The sequence below is a fragment of the Tiliqua scincoides genome, chromosome 2, assembly GCF_035046505.1.
Source record: "Tiliqua scincoides isolate rTilSci1 chromosome 2, rTilSci1.hap2, whole genome shotgun sequence".
Lineage (NCBI taxonomy): Eukaryota > Metazoa > Chordata > Lepidosauria > Squamata > Scincidae > Tiliqua > Tiliqua scincoides.
Genome location: NC_089822.1, coordinates 41,632,437 through 41,649,395, shown reverse-complemented (window position 1 = coordinate 41,649,395; position 16,959 = coordinate 41,632,437). Strand labels below are relative to the sequence as shown.

The window sequence follows — 16,959 nt, the reverse complement described above, 5'->3', positions numbered from 1 at the left end:
TATTATTTTGCTCCTGTGATAAGAGTGCTTGATTAGAGGCCAGTAGTGAGTTTCCAGGAGTTGATCTTTTCTTGTGTTCCTCCATACTTGTGAAGTTTGTGAAGGAATTGTTTTTCCAGTACTAGTAGCGTGTATTCTTGGAACAGTTTTCCTTAATATAAGACTCTAATACTCCTGTGATTCATGTTTCTGTAGGTGTTATGGCAGAGGATTGAAACTGATGTCCTCCCAAAATTCATGGTGTGACCTTGGGATAAATTACTATCATCAAGCGCAGCACCTTACAGCAATGAGCAGTAACAAGAATGAGATCAGTGAACTATTAGAGAAATCTGTACAGGTAACTTTTTAAAAAACAAAGATCACTGGAGAGTTTTTAATAAAGTCTTTTAAACTTCTAAAAGTTTAAAAAGTTTTTTAAAAAGAGAAGAGAAAGAGGTCTGCGATGTTTCACCCCATCACTCTTCTCTGAGCTTCCACTGTGAAATAGGAAGAGGCAGACACCCCCACAAATTTGTCACTTCAGGCAACTGCCTTGATCAGCCTCATAAATGGGACTATCCCAGCCACAACAGAAATGTTTTCATTATTAATGGATATATTATAAATTGTATTAAAGATCACTGGAGAAATTCAAGAAATAATTCTGAAAATCTGGGGGCAATTGTGCAGAAAGGCAACCAGACTGTTGCCACCAGGCAGCCTGCAGCCCAGTGCAGTTGCTAGCCTTGCATCTCCTCTAGCTACACCACTGGTTTGCATTAAATCCTCCTCCTGAGGATTTATAAAGTGGTACCATTTTATGGTATCATTTTTGGGGAGGGCATTTCATGAGGCTCGCCTTCCCCTCCCAGTTTATTTTTCTTGTCATCCAGAGTGATGAGAAGCTCTCCAGAAATCTTGCTAAAAATGTTGTGCTCTTGTGGTTGTCTCCAATAAAGGTATTACTAGAAAGTGACTTTGGAGATCACAATATGATACTTTTAGAATTAATCCAGTTCCATCTCTTCCAGTGTCTTAAAAAAGCAGTGAGACTAGACAGTAAAAACCATCTCTACTGGAATGCTCTTGGTGTGGTGGCCTGTTGCAAAGGTGTGTTTCAAAGTGAAACCCTTAAAATATCTTCCCTTTGTATCAGTGTTCAGAGTTTTACAGCTATTGCAGAAGATGTTACAATTGGATCTGTATCTTTCAGGTGTTGGAAATTTCGCTCTTGCACAACATTCGTTCATTAAATCTATTCAAGCTGAACAAATTGTAAGTGATCTTGATAGCTGTATCTGTTTCAAAGGGGACTTCAAGAGTGGTGCATTTATATTTGTAACTTTGTTTTGTCTAGAATGTTGTTGCCTGGACCAATTTGGGAGTGTTGTACTTAACAAGTGGAAACATAGAGGTAAACAAGTTTTTGTGCGTCTGCTTCTTTGAAAACAGAGTTACATGTGTAAGGAGAAAAGTGAGCTGTGATGTTGCCTTCTTGTTTCACGAAGCTATTGGACTACTTAAATATAGAATTATGCTTTTAAATCAAGATAGTCTTATTGATGTGAAAAACAGAGGGACTAATATGCTTTTCTAGCATGTCATTCTTACATCACCATCTCCTAAAGATGTCATGGAACGCTCCCAGAGATACAGCAAAAAAGATCCATAATAAACTTTCCTAGTATGCTCCTGTAGAGATAGGACTCTGCCTACCTTGTAATAGGGACTTTGCCTAGTTGTGACTGGCTGTTGCTGAGCAGGTTGACTGAGCCGTCAACATGTCCCAGCTCACAAGAATAGGATAGGTCCTTCACACATTTAGATCTATGAGATTTTCCTGTTGATGCTTCAGTTCCTTCAAGTTATCTCCCCATTTCATGAAAAGGTTTCATTTCTGGACCCTGGAGGACAGAATAAAATTACAACAGTTAGTCATTAGGATATACAAGGGGAACCTCATTATTCACGAGGGTTTCGTTCCTGGAACCCATGCGATTACCAAATTTTGCGTGGAACCAAGTCAAGTAAAATTTGGGCTCCACCCACCTCCGAACGTGACCAGAGTCTTTCTCCAATCGCGTCTGGAGCTGTTCTGAGGCCCGTGGAGGCCACACGCAGCCTCCAGGTGCCTCAAAATGGCCTCTGGAGGTCCTAGAAGGGCACTTCCAGTTTTTGGACAAAAACCGGAAGTGCCCCTGAAAGCCTCGGAGCCCATTTCTCCAGAGGCTGTCATGAGGCCCTTGGAGGCCTTGCGCAGCCTCCGTAGGCCTCTGTATGGCAGTCTCTAGGACCTCCGGAGGCCATTTTGAGGCTCATGAAGGCTGTGTGTGGCCTCCACGGGCCTCAGAAGCGCCTCCAGAGGCAACTGGAGCACAGCTGCAGTTGCCACGGAGGGCTCAGGTGGGGCCAAGTCTGGCTCCACACAGGTCCTGGGGACCCGCGTTGAGTCAGATTCGTGGTTAAAAATATCGTGAATAAAGAGGCTCCACCTGTATAGTACTTTGTCACAGCCTTGCTGTGCTCCCTAAATTAACTGTCAGGCAAGGCAGAAAGAAGAATTGTGCTTGTATCTTGCATACAAGCATTTAGTCTGATTCGTAAGCCACCATCACTCAACCAATTTGTTAATGGCTGTGTTTTGATTTTCTATGCTCCTGCAGCAAGCGCATGAAGCTTTCAAAGTAGCCCAGTCTTTGGAACCTTCTTATTTAACATGTTGGATTGGGCAGGTAAGATTTGGACTGTAACTTCCTTTTCAATCTTGTATACTATACATGCAAACAGGGCTTTTAAAGCATCTGACCGATAGCCAGTTACTGCTGAAATTCAGTGTTCTCCTGTAAATTATTCACTTAAAGCATATGAGCTTACTGTAAGGGCTGTAGTTGGCACATAGCAGTTTGGAGAGCTGTTGGACAGCTGCGTGGTTCCTTGAGGGGATTGGGTCCAATCAGCAACTGATGGCTGCTAGGTGGGCCTCCCTCCCCTTGTCTTGGCAGCTGGTGTGGCAGTAAATATGGGAGGAAAAATAGAAAACTCGTGTTTTCTCCATCACCACACCTACTGCCAAGATGAAGGGAAAGGGACACACTGAGGTTGGAGGGGACCCATAAGAGGGCACTTTATTCTTGGGGGGCTGCTCAATTTCCCATAAAATCTGACTTCTTCTATTCAAAGAATCATAGAATGTTAGAGTTGGAAGGGAACTTAGAGGTAATCTTGTTCAACCCCTACTCATTGCAGACAATGGTGGTAGCACCTCTGACAGGTGGTCATCCAGGCTCTGCTCTAGAGCTCACAACTGCATGAAGCAGACAGTTCTGGTGCCAGGCAGCTCTTACAATTAAGAAATTCTTCCTCATGTCTAACCTATTTCCCTGTAGTTTCAACCCATTGATTCTAGTACTGCCCTCAAAAAGTAAGTCATCACCTACTTCTGTGTGATAGCCCTTCAGATACTTTGAAGACGGCTATCATGTCTCCTCTTAATCTGCTCTCCAGGTTAAGCACACCAAGCTGTTTTAACTGTTCTTCATCAAACCTGCTTTTCAGACCCCTTACCATCTTAGCCGCCCTCCTCTGAACCCACTCTAGTTTGTCAATACCCTACTTAAACCATGATGTTAGTGATTCCAAATGATATTTGACTAATGCAGTATAGAGTGTAGCTGTTACTTCTTGCATTCTGGATTCTGCCTCTTCTAATGCAGCCTAGCAATGCATTTGGTTTTTTGCAGCCCCATAACACTACTGGCTCATGTTTAGCTTGTGGTCCACTAAAACATCTAGATCTCTTTTGTATGTACTGCTGCCAAGCCAGCTTTCCCACATCTTCTACTTGTGTCTCTGATTTTTGTTTGCTTGCTTGTTTCTGTGGCCATTTTCTATGTTGTCTGCACTAAACTTCATCATGTTGGTGTGCACCAAACAATAGAACCTGTCAAGATCACTTTGTATGCTGATTCAGGCTTCCAAGACATTCATTATTCCCACCCCATCTCCCAGCTTTGCGCAAATTTGATAAGCATTCTCTGTATCCTGTCATTCAGGTTATTTATAGAATTGTTGAACCACATAGGATACAAAACAGAGTTGTGTGGCATTCCACTCGAAACCTAGATTGATAGGGAGTCATTTAATAACGCTTATTGGGAATGGTTGTTCAACCATCTTTGAAACTACCCAACCATCTAGGAACCACCTAATATCATCTAGCCCACATTTTATTCACAAGGATATAATGGAGACTTTGCAAATGCTTTGGTGAAATCTAAATTTTCTTAAAGTTCTCATTTGCTGTACTCATCTATCCTTACTTTCTAAAGCTTTAAAAATGTTAGCATTTAGTGGCAGTTCCATGCTACAGTAAGGCATTTCTGTGTCTCTGTGTATTATTCAGAACCTATGAAAATAAATTATTTTAGTGGAGTTGAAATTAAATGTTCTGCAAACTTGAATCGACTATATCAAAACATGCTTTAGTGAGGAATAAATAGGCAGCAATATAGTGCATATTTTACCAAATTGAGATGCTTTGTGTGTTTTTATTCTTTGCATTTTTGTAGGCTCTCATTGCAGAAATTATAGGCAGCTATGAAACAATGGACCTCTTCAGGCACACCACTGAACTCAGCATGCATGTAAGGACCTGTCATTAATGCATGTTTCAAATCAGTAAACAGGATGTTGGGGATTTCCTAATGGTCCTATCCTATGTGGGCCAGCCACCGGCAGAACACAGGTTATGGCAGTCATAAAAGACACTCCAGTAGAGCTCAGTTACAATTGTCCAGTTTCCTACTATCCACTCATCAAGTGTATTCTCGTTATCCACTGGAGTTAAGCAGATACCAAATAAGTGGATACCAAATCATTGATCCAGTAGGATCAATAGGGTTAGAGGGAGGAGTAGCTAACCTGGTCAGCAATGCCAGCAGCACATAGCTTCAGAAAGGAGTGAATAGCTTCAGGATTGCTGCCTCAGATAGCCAAGAACAGGCAGTGGGTAGAGCGACATAAGTTACCATTTGTTCTCACGGATAAGCGAATCCGCAGGAATGGAGTGCGTTGCTGCTGAGGATTTACTGTATATGGATCATGTGAAATATGACTGCTGTCTTTATTTCAGACTACTGTATATGCAGTATATTTGTGGTTTCATCTAAATCAGGGGTCTAGAAACTACAGCCCAGGGGCCATATCCAGCCTGCCACAGGGTTTTATCTGTCCCACAGCAACTTGTTTTTCTGTCAGAACATTTGCTAACGTTTGTCATTTTTACTCATTATATATCATTTCTCAGTTTACATACGGTATTGTTTCTTTGTAATTGTCATATTTCTCTTTTGTTCTGAATCAAATCATACTGATTACAAAAAAGATCAAAATAAAACTTATTCATTCACTTAAATTTCATTCATTCATTTATAAAAATGATTTTTTCAACCCACAATAATGTGTAAAGTATATGATGTGGCCCTCATACTGAAAAGTTTGGAGACCCCTGATCTAAATTAAGCAAACTGTTGGTCTTTGATTAAAATATTAAGAATTGGGGGGAGGGGGAACGGTGATGACCAAACTATTTGTCAGCACTTCAGACAATTATATTACTAAAATGGGAAGTCAGATTTCTCACATGCAGTTATATTAACTCAAGTTGTGTTTTCTGTTTACAAAGACTGAGGGAGCCAAAGGGTATGCCCATTGGGTGTGCTCAACCCTGCAGGATCAAACCAATAGAAACTCTGAATTGTATAAGTACAATATTCTTCAGATGAATGCTATTCCAGCAGCACAAGTTGCTCTGACAAAATATACAGGTAACTTCATTTTTTATCTTTACAACTATTCAGTCTATTTCCTTATAATCTTTTAATGACTGTTCTGCATGTTTAAAGCTCATCTAAGTTTGTTTTGTGTTCTCTGTTTTCTTTGTTTTGGACTGTACTGTCCTCGAGGAAGCATGGGGTAGTTTAATTGGTAAAAGGCTTATAGACATTTAAATTGTATCAGATGGGGTTTTCTAGTACCTCTCACAGTACTGCAATGTGTGTGTGGGGGGTGTCATCCTGTGAAATTGATCAGTGCAAAATTCAGAACTGACAAAAGGAAATACTATTTCGCACAAGATATAATTATCATGGAGTTAACTACCTAAAGATTGATCACAATCATAGCAGTTCAGTAAGCTAAGTGGAGCCTCCCATGTTCAGAGGACCCTGAACAGATGATATCTGAATATCACTTGCTGGGAAGAAACATGGCCAGACTACTGCATCCAGGCCCTGCTTGTAAGCATCCCTGTGACCACTGTCAGACAAACAATGCTGGATCTTACCTGTGGGAGCTTATGTTTTTATAGTCTAAAAAAAATGATGACCAACCTCTTTTTTGCTTGCACCCACCCTATTACCTGGACCTTTGTGATGGCTCTCATATTTAGCAGAGGAGAGCAACTGTATCTATTCATCCCAGAGTAGCATGTATTTCAATAATGGTGGTTGTCTCTCTTGTGTTTCTTTTTAAACTATTAAAACCCCATGTGGACCTGGAAACATTTTCTCATTCTTCCTATGTAAATCTCTTCAAGAACTTTCTGGTTGAGGTGGTGTTATTATTTAGAATATTTTTATGTAATGAAAAATTAAACCCAAAGTACGAGTATGAGTGCGCCGCTATAGAGAGCCAGTAGTAAGAGGATATTCACAGCAAAATTCAAATGCCTGCTCTTGTATATACTCCTGATTAAATTGCCCTAAAATCATGTGATTTAAGAGCGTTTGTTTTATATTTCATAATATCCAGAGACAATATTCCTCAGAAGAACTATTTCAATTGATCCAAAATACCTCATCTCCTATAATGACACCACATGACATGCTTTAAAAACCTATGATAATTCACCTTTCCTCATCTTGCTTATCTGATATTTCTCCCTGTTCATTTTTTCTCACAGAGAGGATCCAAAATGATGCATGTGCCTTCACAATGCTCGGTTACTTAAATGAGTATCTCCAACTGAAAAAACAGGCAGCAGCTGCATACCAAAGGTACACTGTGTTGAACATTTTATTTAAACATGTGCCCGCACTCATACACCCCTCCAGTCCCACTGTGAATGTTTGTTCTGGCATAGGTGTCTGCCGCAGTAGCAAAGTACATGCTGTAAGCTGCTTTGAGTGCCCTTGAATGTGGGAGAAAGGCGGGAAATAAAATATGCATTATTAGTACCCTAGATGAGTTTAACATATCCTGGCATGATGGAAATGCAAAGGCAGAACAAGTTGTTGAATTTTATATGGCCTAACATTAATCAGAGAACACTTTTTAAAATTATTAAATAATTTTTAGAAGGACCTGTTCTTAAATATTGACCTGTAAAGTGACTTAGAACATAATCCTGGGCTCAACGCGCTGGTTTACTGCCGGTGCACACTGTCGCAAATGTGCTGTCAGGCATGTTCATGAGACTTACCTCACAAGCTGGCCAGCACTAGGGTAGTGCCAGATGAACCCCCTGCCTCCTGAACTCAGCGGTCGCACGGACTGCCAAGCCATGGTAAGGTAAGTGGGGGCAGGGGGAGCCCGGGAGGAGGTGTTCCGGTGAGAGAGGAAGGCAAGGAGAGGGCGGAGAGGAGGCATGCCATGAGAGAGAGTGGGGTGGAAGAAGGCGGGTTCAGTGGAGCTCTGCTCCACTGGATCCAGCATTCTTGCAGGGCTCAGCACCCTACACGAATGCGCTTCCCTCACCGACCTTTTAGTTGGCGGTGAATGGAGTAGCCCCATTGCAGGACTGCTTCCTTTACCCAGGAGAAAGGAACGCAAGTCCCCTTCTCCCGAGGTGCTGCCCGCGGCTGCCGTGGGTGTGTTGGATGCGGTGGCAGCCATTTTCAGTGCCACCACAGCCATGTGCCAGAAGAGTGCAGGATTGGGCTATTTTAAGGGGGGAGTCCTGGACAAGTTAGAATGTCCAGCCAGCAAGCGTCAGAGTCGAATAAAAGCATTCAAATCCTGTTACTTCCATTTTAGAAAAGAAGTTTTTTTTTTCCCCTTCTGTCTAAACCCCTTCTGTCATACAACTCCTTTTTTTTTCTTTTAAATATGTTTGCTGCTGCCAGAGTTCTTGTTTCTTATGTTTGCTTCACAGGGCAGTTTTATTGCTGACAAATTCTGAGGACAAAGAACAGTACAATATCGCAATGAGGAATTATGGCAGAGCACTGTGGTAAATCTTTTTGTGTTTTTTTAAAATAGTATAATTTTCACCCATGTGAAAATGAGATCTGTAAATCTGAAGAAAACACCATTTGATAATGGCTATGACTCTTGTTTTATTCAAATATTTTGCTTCTGGCAGAAAATGGTTATTACCACATCTGTTCTTAGAATAGGTTTTCTGGGTAACGTTTCCTTCAATATATCATTTTAACACATACTTACAAAATGAGACATTCAGACATATTTTAATTATTGCAATTTTCTTCCCCTTTCAAGTTGTGTAATGGAGTGTCACATTGTAAAGAATCCAGAATGGTTAGACTTGTTTTAGAGGATTATTAGACCATTTCTCCTGTTACACTTATTGTCTGGAATTAAGTATGGAATTAATAATTAAATTTTAGAAAGCTACTTCAGGGATGCCTGAGAAGGACTTGGACATATCCAATAGAATATTTTTTTTCTTCTTTGAACAGTAGACTGTTGGTAATAATGTAAACGTAATAATAATAATAATGTAATGTAATAATGTAATGTTTTAGCAAGTCTTCTCTGTTGCAAAAGAGATTTTAACATGTGACCCATTTTGGGGGGCGGGGAACTGCTTGAAAAGCATAGAACCTAAGCTGCCTTGAGCAGGTAGAAAAAAATCACACTGTCCTTTGGATCCCAGTGTTACATATATAACTTCAGATGTTTATTCACTCATTCATTTTTATCCCATCTTTCACAAATACAGGGGGGCCCCTTACCTGTGAATCTCGTATCCGTGGTTTCAGGTATCCGGGGGTTCCCTCGTATCTTGCTTCCAGAGGGTTTTCTGAGCCCTCAGAGGCTGCGCATGACTGCCCACAGCAGCTGCAAGGCATTAAAAATGTCACTTCCAATTTTATGATAAAACCGAATGTTGGGGTTTTGCATTTTCGGCCATTCTGAAGGCGGCAGCAGCAGCAGCAGCAGGCGATCACACACGGCCTCAGCAGGCCTCAGAAAGCTTCTGGAGGCCCAGTTTCCCTCACCTCCAGAGGGTGGGGGGAAACGTCCCCCAGTTGTCTGCAGTTTCACTTAACCACAAGGGATTCCAGAATCCCCACCGCAGGTATCAGGGCACACCTGTAGTCTCAAGGCAGCTAACAAAGTCTATAAACATTTTTTTTAAAGTTTACAATAACATTTGATTTAAAACAATATTTAAAATAGACACAAAATAAAATGCTTGAATGGGACCTCACAAGTCAAAAGCGGGGAACCAGGTGGTTCTTAAGTACAGTGGGCCCTCCTCATCTGTGGGTTCAACAGCCACAGATTTGACTCAACACTGGTGCCAAGTCTGCATCTGGAGGGCCTCAAGGACCTTCTGGTTGCATCTGAGAGGTGTTCTGAGGCACGGGGAGGTTGTGCATGGCCTCTTTGCACCTCAGGAGGCCTCCCAGAGGTCTCAGAAAGGCACTTCAGGTCTGCCAAAAAAGTAGGCAAAACTCCTACTAATTTTTATGAATCTGGTTTCATGCCATGATTTGAAAGGCATTTTGTATTAGCTCATTGTTAGGCCTGAAATGAATATGAAGTTAAATTATTCAGATTTTATCATTGGTTTCTTCTTTTTAAATTTTTGAAAGTACTCTAGGTCATTATGATGATGCCATCCAGGCTTACTTGTCAACTCATCTCCCAGAACTTGATGATATTGTAGGAATTGCCCAGGCTTACTTCAAGAAAGGTCATTTTCAAGAAAGTCGGAAAGGTAAGTGTTCTTCAGTTACACAAAATTACTTCAGAACAAGATGGAGTAGCTGAATGCTTTTGAAGGGCAGTCCACACATTTAACATGCTATGGTAGTTGCGTCTTGTGATGTCTCTAACCCCTGCTGATTGGGTAAGAGATACTTTTTCAAGTGGGTGCTCCTCTTTTTTTAGCAGGGGGAGAGTAACTGGCCCTCCTCACCGCAGAGTGTCTGTTCTAGTGGCTGTCTGCTGGTATTCTTTTGCATCTTTTTAGATTGTGAGCCCTTTTGGGACAGGGAGCCATTTAGTTATTTGATTTTTATCTGTAAACCACTTTGTGAACTTTTTGTTGAAAAGCGGTATATAAATACTGTTAATAATAATAATAATAATGGAGATGACGGGGCCAAGCTCAGTGGCATAGCACATGCTCTACATGCAGGAAGTTCCTGGGTTCCCCATAAGGGAACCAAGACTGGGAAAGTCATTGCAATTAGTACTCGGCTAGATGGGCCAGCAATCTGATTAAACAGAAGGCAGGTTTGTAAGTATGTATCTGAGTCTGCAACCTCACTAGCTGGATTCTGCTGTATCTTAAACAAGCATTAAGACCATAGTGTTCTTTCCCAAACAGAACTAATTATGGAACCTCTGATGCGGTGCTTTAGAAGAAGCTCCAGCCCTCCTACTGAGCTTTGGGATGGAGAAGGAGATAAGATTTGTTGCTACGGTATCTCCCAAAGTTCTCAGAGCACCCCCTTGAACGTGGCACAATTGATGGGATGATCTGCTATCTTCCCTAGCTCAGGAGGAGGATGAAATCGTCCTGCTCACAAGCCAGCATTGGCACTTCCCATGGTGACCATGGATAATGCATTTGTGGATCCCTGTCACTGAAGATTTGACTTTACAGTCTGTTTAGCTAACTTCTTTATACTGTGGGGGCATTCCACATAGAACAAACACTACTGCTGTCAGGGATACTCCTGTTGTGTATTAAACCACTGAGCCGCAAGAAACTGCCAAGCAGATATGTTTTCCAGCTGTTTTGTTTAGGGCATGCCAGCTGATGAAGAGGGCTGCTGTCCATGAAAGATTATGCTGAAAATTAGTCTTTAAGTGCTATAAAACTCTTTGTTGCTTTGCAGCCAGAAAATAATCATATACATGAGGGATCTCCCACTTCATATGTTAATTTTTGCTCATGGTGAACTATAGGGGGTAGAATGTGAAAACCCCAGTACCTGTTCCTTGTCCCATCCCAGGAGCCCAAATAACATCTGAACAGGTCTCTTTCAACATTAATGTGTCCTTTGTAACCACTAGAGCAGCGATTTTCAACCTCTTTCATCTGAAGGCACACTGACAAGGCAGTAAAATTTTCAAGGCACACCATCAGGTTTTTGACAATTGACAAGGCACACCATGCTGCCAGTAGAGGCTCACATCCCCCATTGGCCCTACTAATAAATGACCTTCCCCCAAATTCCTGTGGCACACCTGTGGATCACTTGTGGCACACCAGTGTGCCATGGCACAGAGGTTGAAAATGGCTGCACTAGAAAGTAGTAGAGTGGCTTCTTGCTGAAAAACACAACCACTGTTACACTTCTTTGCATTTTTTACATTATAGAACCATAATCAACTTATAAACAGTTTTTAGATTACATCAACTTTTTTTGTCCATGTAGCATAATAAATTGGAAACTTAATCTGGCTGAAACTGCATTTATTTGCATCTTAAGCTGTTTATCGGTGCTCTTTGAAATTCTAAAATCTAGGTAAATGAGCCATATGCAAATAGGTCCAAAAGCAAATACAGTAATTACAAAGATAATTTATTTGCTGCTTCCTGAGGGGGTGGAGATGGGGAGGAATTTGACCCAGAAAGCTTCTTTCATTTCTTCTTCTTCTGAACTGTCTAACTTTTATTCTATTACCAGCTTATGAAAGAGCACTCTCCATTGCTGATTGTGAGCAAGACAAGGCTTATATCCTGACAGCTCTTGCCATAATGGAATATAAGCAGAATCAAGTGGATGCTGCAAAGACCCTTCTGTTTAAGTGGTATATAATATGTATTTATAGCTAAGTCAGTATACATAATGTACTTTGTGAGTAGTAACCTGCTTGTTTTTATAGAATTTTTTATAGAATTCATTTTCACTGTAAAATAGTTTTTGCTGAAAGCTGTCTTAGGGTCTCTACTGAAACTTTGTTCTCTCAGAGTCGATGGTCCTCTTTCATGGTTGATAAATTGGAATGCAGATAATGGATGGTGCGAGAGTCCAATGGGTTTATCCACCCCACCCCAAAGTAACAACTCTTGCAGCGAAAACTGAAGTTCATGATGATGTGGTGCAGTGCTAACCAAGGTGCCCTCACATCCAGTTACGTTTCAAAAGTTGTTTGATTCTTGCCTCTAGATAGAACTTCTGCAATCAGGTTACCACAAGGGAATCTTCAGCCTAATCTTCTTCCTAAAATATGAATTCCCAAGCATTTACAGAATGCTAAACACTCTCGTTCTTCATTCATTCTGATGTGCCTTTTCCTTGGTGCAAGTAGCTGTCCAACATGTATCTCTTCCGCCCTTTCCCCTTTAAGCTGTGTGTGCACTAACCACCTGTGGGGGAACTAGAAGGGTGAGTGTCTTCATCTGCTAGCCTGCTGACAGGAGAGAGAAGGGTAGGTTTGCAGGGCCTTCCCATCCTTGAGGCTGACCAAGGCACCACCTCATACAGCTGGTTGCATGATAGGTGCCCACCTCAATCAATTCTACTCTTCCTCCTCCCCCTCTTCTTCCTCCTTTGTGGGCTGGCCTGGGTGCTTGGGTGCTGCTAAAGAATGTAACATATATAACCTTGATCATCTTGCTAACACAAACTGAGACACACTCAGAAGTCTCACCACTCTGTTCTGTTACTATTATGTTGATCTGCCTTCCTGAGAATGAATAATTCTGATAAACTGTTATACAGGCTCAGAGCAAGTGATAAGCTGATATAGAAAAATGTGAACATTAGTCATGGCATCATTATTCCTATTTAAACTATCCCTTGGAAAGCAAGCACATCCTACACCTACACAATGTTAGTCATTTATTTTAGAGAATAGCAGTAAACATACTTCAAAAATGCATCATTTGGGTAAGCAAGACAAAGTATTGCTATAAATGTGGACCCTTGTTCTAATCGTCAAGTTGTATATTGCTTTAGTTAGGTGGAAGTAAAAAGGAATTTGATTGCCATCTATATATTCTAAAAAGGAAAAAAATGGAACATCAGCCTTGGTGCAGTATAAGGGAGATATAGCCAAAGGTCCAGGTGGTCTTAGTATCAGCCTTCATATGAGTTTGTCATCTGGTTTTGCTGAGCCATGTTTTTGAGATTATTTTTCTTCTAGTAGCCTTCAAGAGATGTCTAAAGAGATGTATTAAAGCCAGCCTTGTATTGATTTTTCACTAGCAATCAAACATTAGCTGAAATGATAGTTGTCCCATTGCAAATAATTGTAAATGTGTGGGGACTATAGAGTTTGGCTTTGGTCCAGTGTTTCCTTTTTCCACAAAAGTGGTGGTGTGTCTTCTTAGCAGAGGTTTTTTTTAATGGCTTGTTGAATTTTGTCTGTCTGCTTGATTGCACATTGTGTACACTGGCATATGAATATACAGTTCTTGAGGAAAAGAATGACCTTTTCCATCTACTAAAAATCCCTTACCACACATATAACAGGAAGAAATGAAGAAAAAGAAATGGGAATAATCCTTGGATAGGTTCCTAGTTTAAACACCTTGGTTTAATGTTCTGTGTTTCTCATCCTTCAATCATAACTGTAGGATATGCATCAAGGTGCGGGTGCTATTACCTCTTTTCGTAAAGGAAAGGGAGAAGAACTTGTGGGGACAGCAGACTTTGAACTCACAAGAGAAAATATTCCACTGTGCAGTGTTATTACCTTTCTGTACAAAAGTGGTAGTATTATGTTAGTTTACAAATACAGGTCCAGCCTATTTATACACGGATTTGACTCAACATGAATAGCCGCTGCAAATGAGAAGGAAGGTGCTGATCCCTGGAGAAGGGGAAAAATGCATTCCTTTAAAATCAGTTCAAAAAACTGAAGAGTCCTTTAACAATAGCCTCCTCAATGAGAGGGGGGGGCAACTGGCTGACAATCCATCAATCCTTCTCTCTCCAGCGGACCCCTCCTTTCCCCTGGGCAAGTGAAAGAAAGGTGATCACTTTGCATTGGTGAAGGGAGGGGCTGAGTGAAGTGCCTTTGTAAGCCCTTGGAGGATGACTGATTGATGGATTGTCTTCTTAATAACTCTTATCTTACATCACAAAGGTCAGCAAGGCTGTTTTTAAATCACCGGAGCAAAGAAACTTTATTTTTTAAATTGATTTGCTATAGTTCATTTTTTGCCATCAAGAATAATGAGTCTCAACCTGTATGTGTTTCAGTTACTGTCAGATCACCTTTTAATAACCAGATCCGGCTACCTCAGACTTTTACCAGAGAGTCAATTTGGTTTAAAAGCAAAAACACAAATCTTTTCATGATGGCAGTTTTGGATCTGTTAGTTGAAGTTCTTTTTCATACAGTATGCTTTTCTTCATTGTTACTATACTGGGTGGTTGGAAGGAATCTCAAGGAGGTGGCAGACTGATAGGAGGTGCCCCTTGTATGCTCTTTTCTGACCTCTGCTTAGGCTGGCTCTGTAGCCCAGCCCTACAGCATCTACCTCTGCTTTAGCATTTTCTTGCTTAGCACAACCCCCCCCCCCCCAGATGAACAAGTGCACAGAGTGTGAATGGAAGAAGTGTGTGGTAGAGTGGGGTAGCCTATGTCAAAGGAGGAAGATTGGGCTGGGGGGTGGGTATGTGTGCTGACACATGCACACAAAGAAAGGGAATAGTAAGGTGACATGTTGCTTCAGGCATAGTGGGATATGTACTTCATCTAGCCAAGTGTTGTCTGCTCCAGTTGGCCACAGCTCATGAGCATCTTGGGTAGAGATATTTTTGACCCTCCTACTTGAGATTGGACATGGAGTCTTTTTTACATGCAAAGCATGTGCTGGACTGTAGAGCTGTGGCTCCTTCCCTTTTTGTAATGCTCCTGAAGCAGAAGTAATTCTTCAGATGGTGGAATTGCTGCATGCTCCAAATGTTGTGCCAAGTAAACAACAGATCCTTCAAGATAATAATGCATTTAGTAACCATTTCTCTGTGTTGCACTTACAGCTCTATATTACAGGAACCGAATATGGAAAGTCTGCAAGCTCTGTGCACTTTAGGGCTGATAAAACAGGATGCTACACTCGCAATGGCAGCACTTAAAGAATTATTAAAGCACATAGAAAGAAAGGATAATGTTTATGAGAGGTGCCTTCTGACATCTGCTGTCTATGCATTGCAAGGCAGAAATCTGGCTGTTCAGAGACAGGTTTCTAAAGCTGTCCACAGGTATGTAATCTCCTTTTCCAAATGAATGTGTGTGTTATTTTTGTATCCTTCCCTTTCTCCAAGAACTTTATGGTGCCATTTTAAAATTACAGCAACCCTGCAAAGTAGGTAAGCATTGACAGATTGAGTTCCAAGGCGACCTCATAAACTATGGAGTTGAATTTTCCTGAGCAGAATTGACCTCTGCAGACTTTTATGGAAAAAAAAGTGTGAAAGAAAAACTTTCTTTAATGAAAAAAATGTGGAAATGGAAACTTTCTTCTCCTGGCTATGTCCAGATACTATTCTCATTTCCTTGATGTGTGGTGAGGAACAGGGGGACAGTTCTTATGCAGTCAACATAGCAGAAGATTTTGGCAAGTAAACATTCCTGCTTCATGTGAATAATTGATTGAAGTTGATTGATTGAAGCAGCAGGCACCTGTCCAGTGAATCAGTTTGAAAACAAATTTTCCAAAATTCTGAGTCAGCACTTCTTCTTCTGTGGAGTATTGGATGAGCATGGCCAAACCTGTTGAAAAATCCGTAACTTCACAATTTTTAGGCAGTAGCTTGCTTGTCATGGAGTGAGGTAACAGAGGAAGAAAACTTACAAGAATGAATCTTGTTTTCTTTTTCTATAGTACAAAATATTTCCTTGTAAACAAGAAAAGCCATAGAAGGTTGATATTGCAGACCACTTCTCTGTTGTTTGAATTGTCAGTATTATTTAATAGCTTTCATGAGATAAAACTGGAATGTGTTTTCTGTACAGTGTTCCCTGAGGTTGCATCTCACGTAATCATCCTGGGCAGCTCATTGCTTCATGTGTTAAGTCTTTTATGCTAAATATAGTAGCATTGAAATCTTTATTTTTAACTATTGCTTTTGATGGTGTTCCATCAAATCTTGGTATATAGTCAAGTGACAGTGTTTACACCTGAAATTAGGGTGCTCATTGTGAGAGGAAGGGATGTGAAAAGTTGTCAAAATCCAAATTCCAACAAAGTTTTGAGTTGGGCAGAGTTGAATCTTCAGGCTTCACTGAAAGCACAGTGGTTTGAATTTTAGAATTAGGCCTGAGAAGAAAAAAAAACCTGTTGATCTGATTAAAAACTTGGTATAATTTAGCCCATTTTGAACTGCACCAAGGAGAGTTAACTAGTCACTAATTGCAAGTTATATTATGAAGTAAATCTATTTTGATCCTCAGTAAGTTTTGCCCCCTTTAAATATATGATCTCTTGGTATTGTTTGACATTTGACTCCGTCTAGCCTGACTTATCTTAAACTATGTGTAAATCTTCCACACTTAAATGAAAAAATCATGAAAAATCTTATCCTTTGCAGTCTTAAAAGTTATGTCAGTGTATGTTAGAATGTCAGTTTCTGTCATCATCTCTTCTTTAGCAATCCAGATAATCCTACCCTATGGTCTCTTCTCTCTCGACTGGTACCTCGATATACACCACAGAATGCCAAGGTATGCCAAAATGCATGGCATGAAATATAATGCAGGCATTTACTTATCTGCATTGTTATAATGCTATAAATAATTTTGCACACAGCTGTTAATTGT

At 40.8% G+C, this 16,959-nt stretch overlaps 1 protein-coding gene across 2 annotated transcripts in view; it reads left to right on the top strand.

The window, feature by feature from the left end:
* SKIC3 (SKI3 subunit of superkiller complex) overlaps positions 1-16,959 on the top strand; it is a 57,375-nt gene that overhangs the window by 23,020 nt on the left and 17,396 nt on the right. For both annotated transcript variants that reach the window (XM_066616138.1, XM_066616139.1), the window contains exons 20-32: positions 196-340; positions 1,014-1,092; positions 1,196-1,257; positions 1,340-1,396; positions 2,646-2,714; positions 4,551-4,625; positions 5,666-5,807; positions 6,944-7,037; positions 8,135-8,212; positions 9,825-9,949; positions 11,874-11,997; positions 15,180-15,401; positions 16,791-16,863. In XM_066616138.1, coding sequence (XP_066472235.1) covers positions 196-340; positions 1,014-1,092; positions 1,196-1,257; positions 1,340-1,396; positions 2,646-2,714; positions 4,551-4,625; positions 5,666-5,807; positions 6,944-7,037; positions 8,135-8,212; positions 9,825-9,949; positions 11,874-11,997; positions 15,180-15,401; positions 16,791-16,863 — 1,345 coding nt within the window. The remainder of the gene's footprint in view (positions 1-195; positions 341-1,013; positions 1,093-1,195; positions 1,258-1,339; positions 1,397-2,645; positions 2,715-4,550; positions 4,626-5,665; positions 5,808-6,943; positions 7,038-8,134; positions 8,213-9,824; positions 9,950-11,873; positions 11,998-15,179; positions 15,402-16,790; positions 16,864-16,959) is intronic.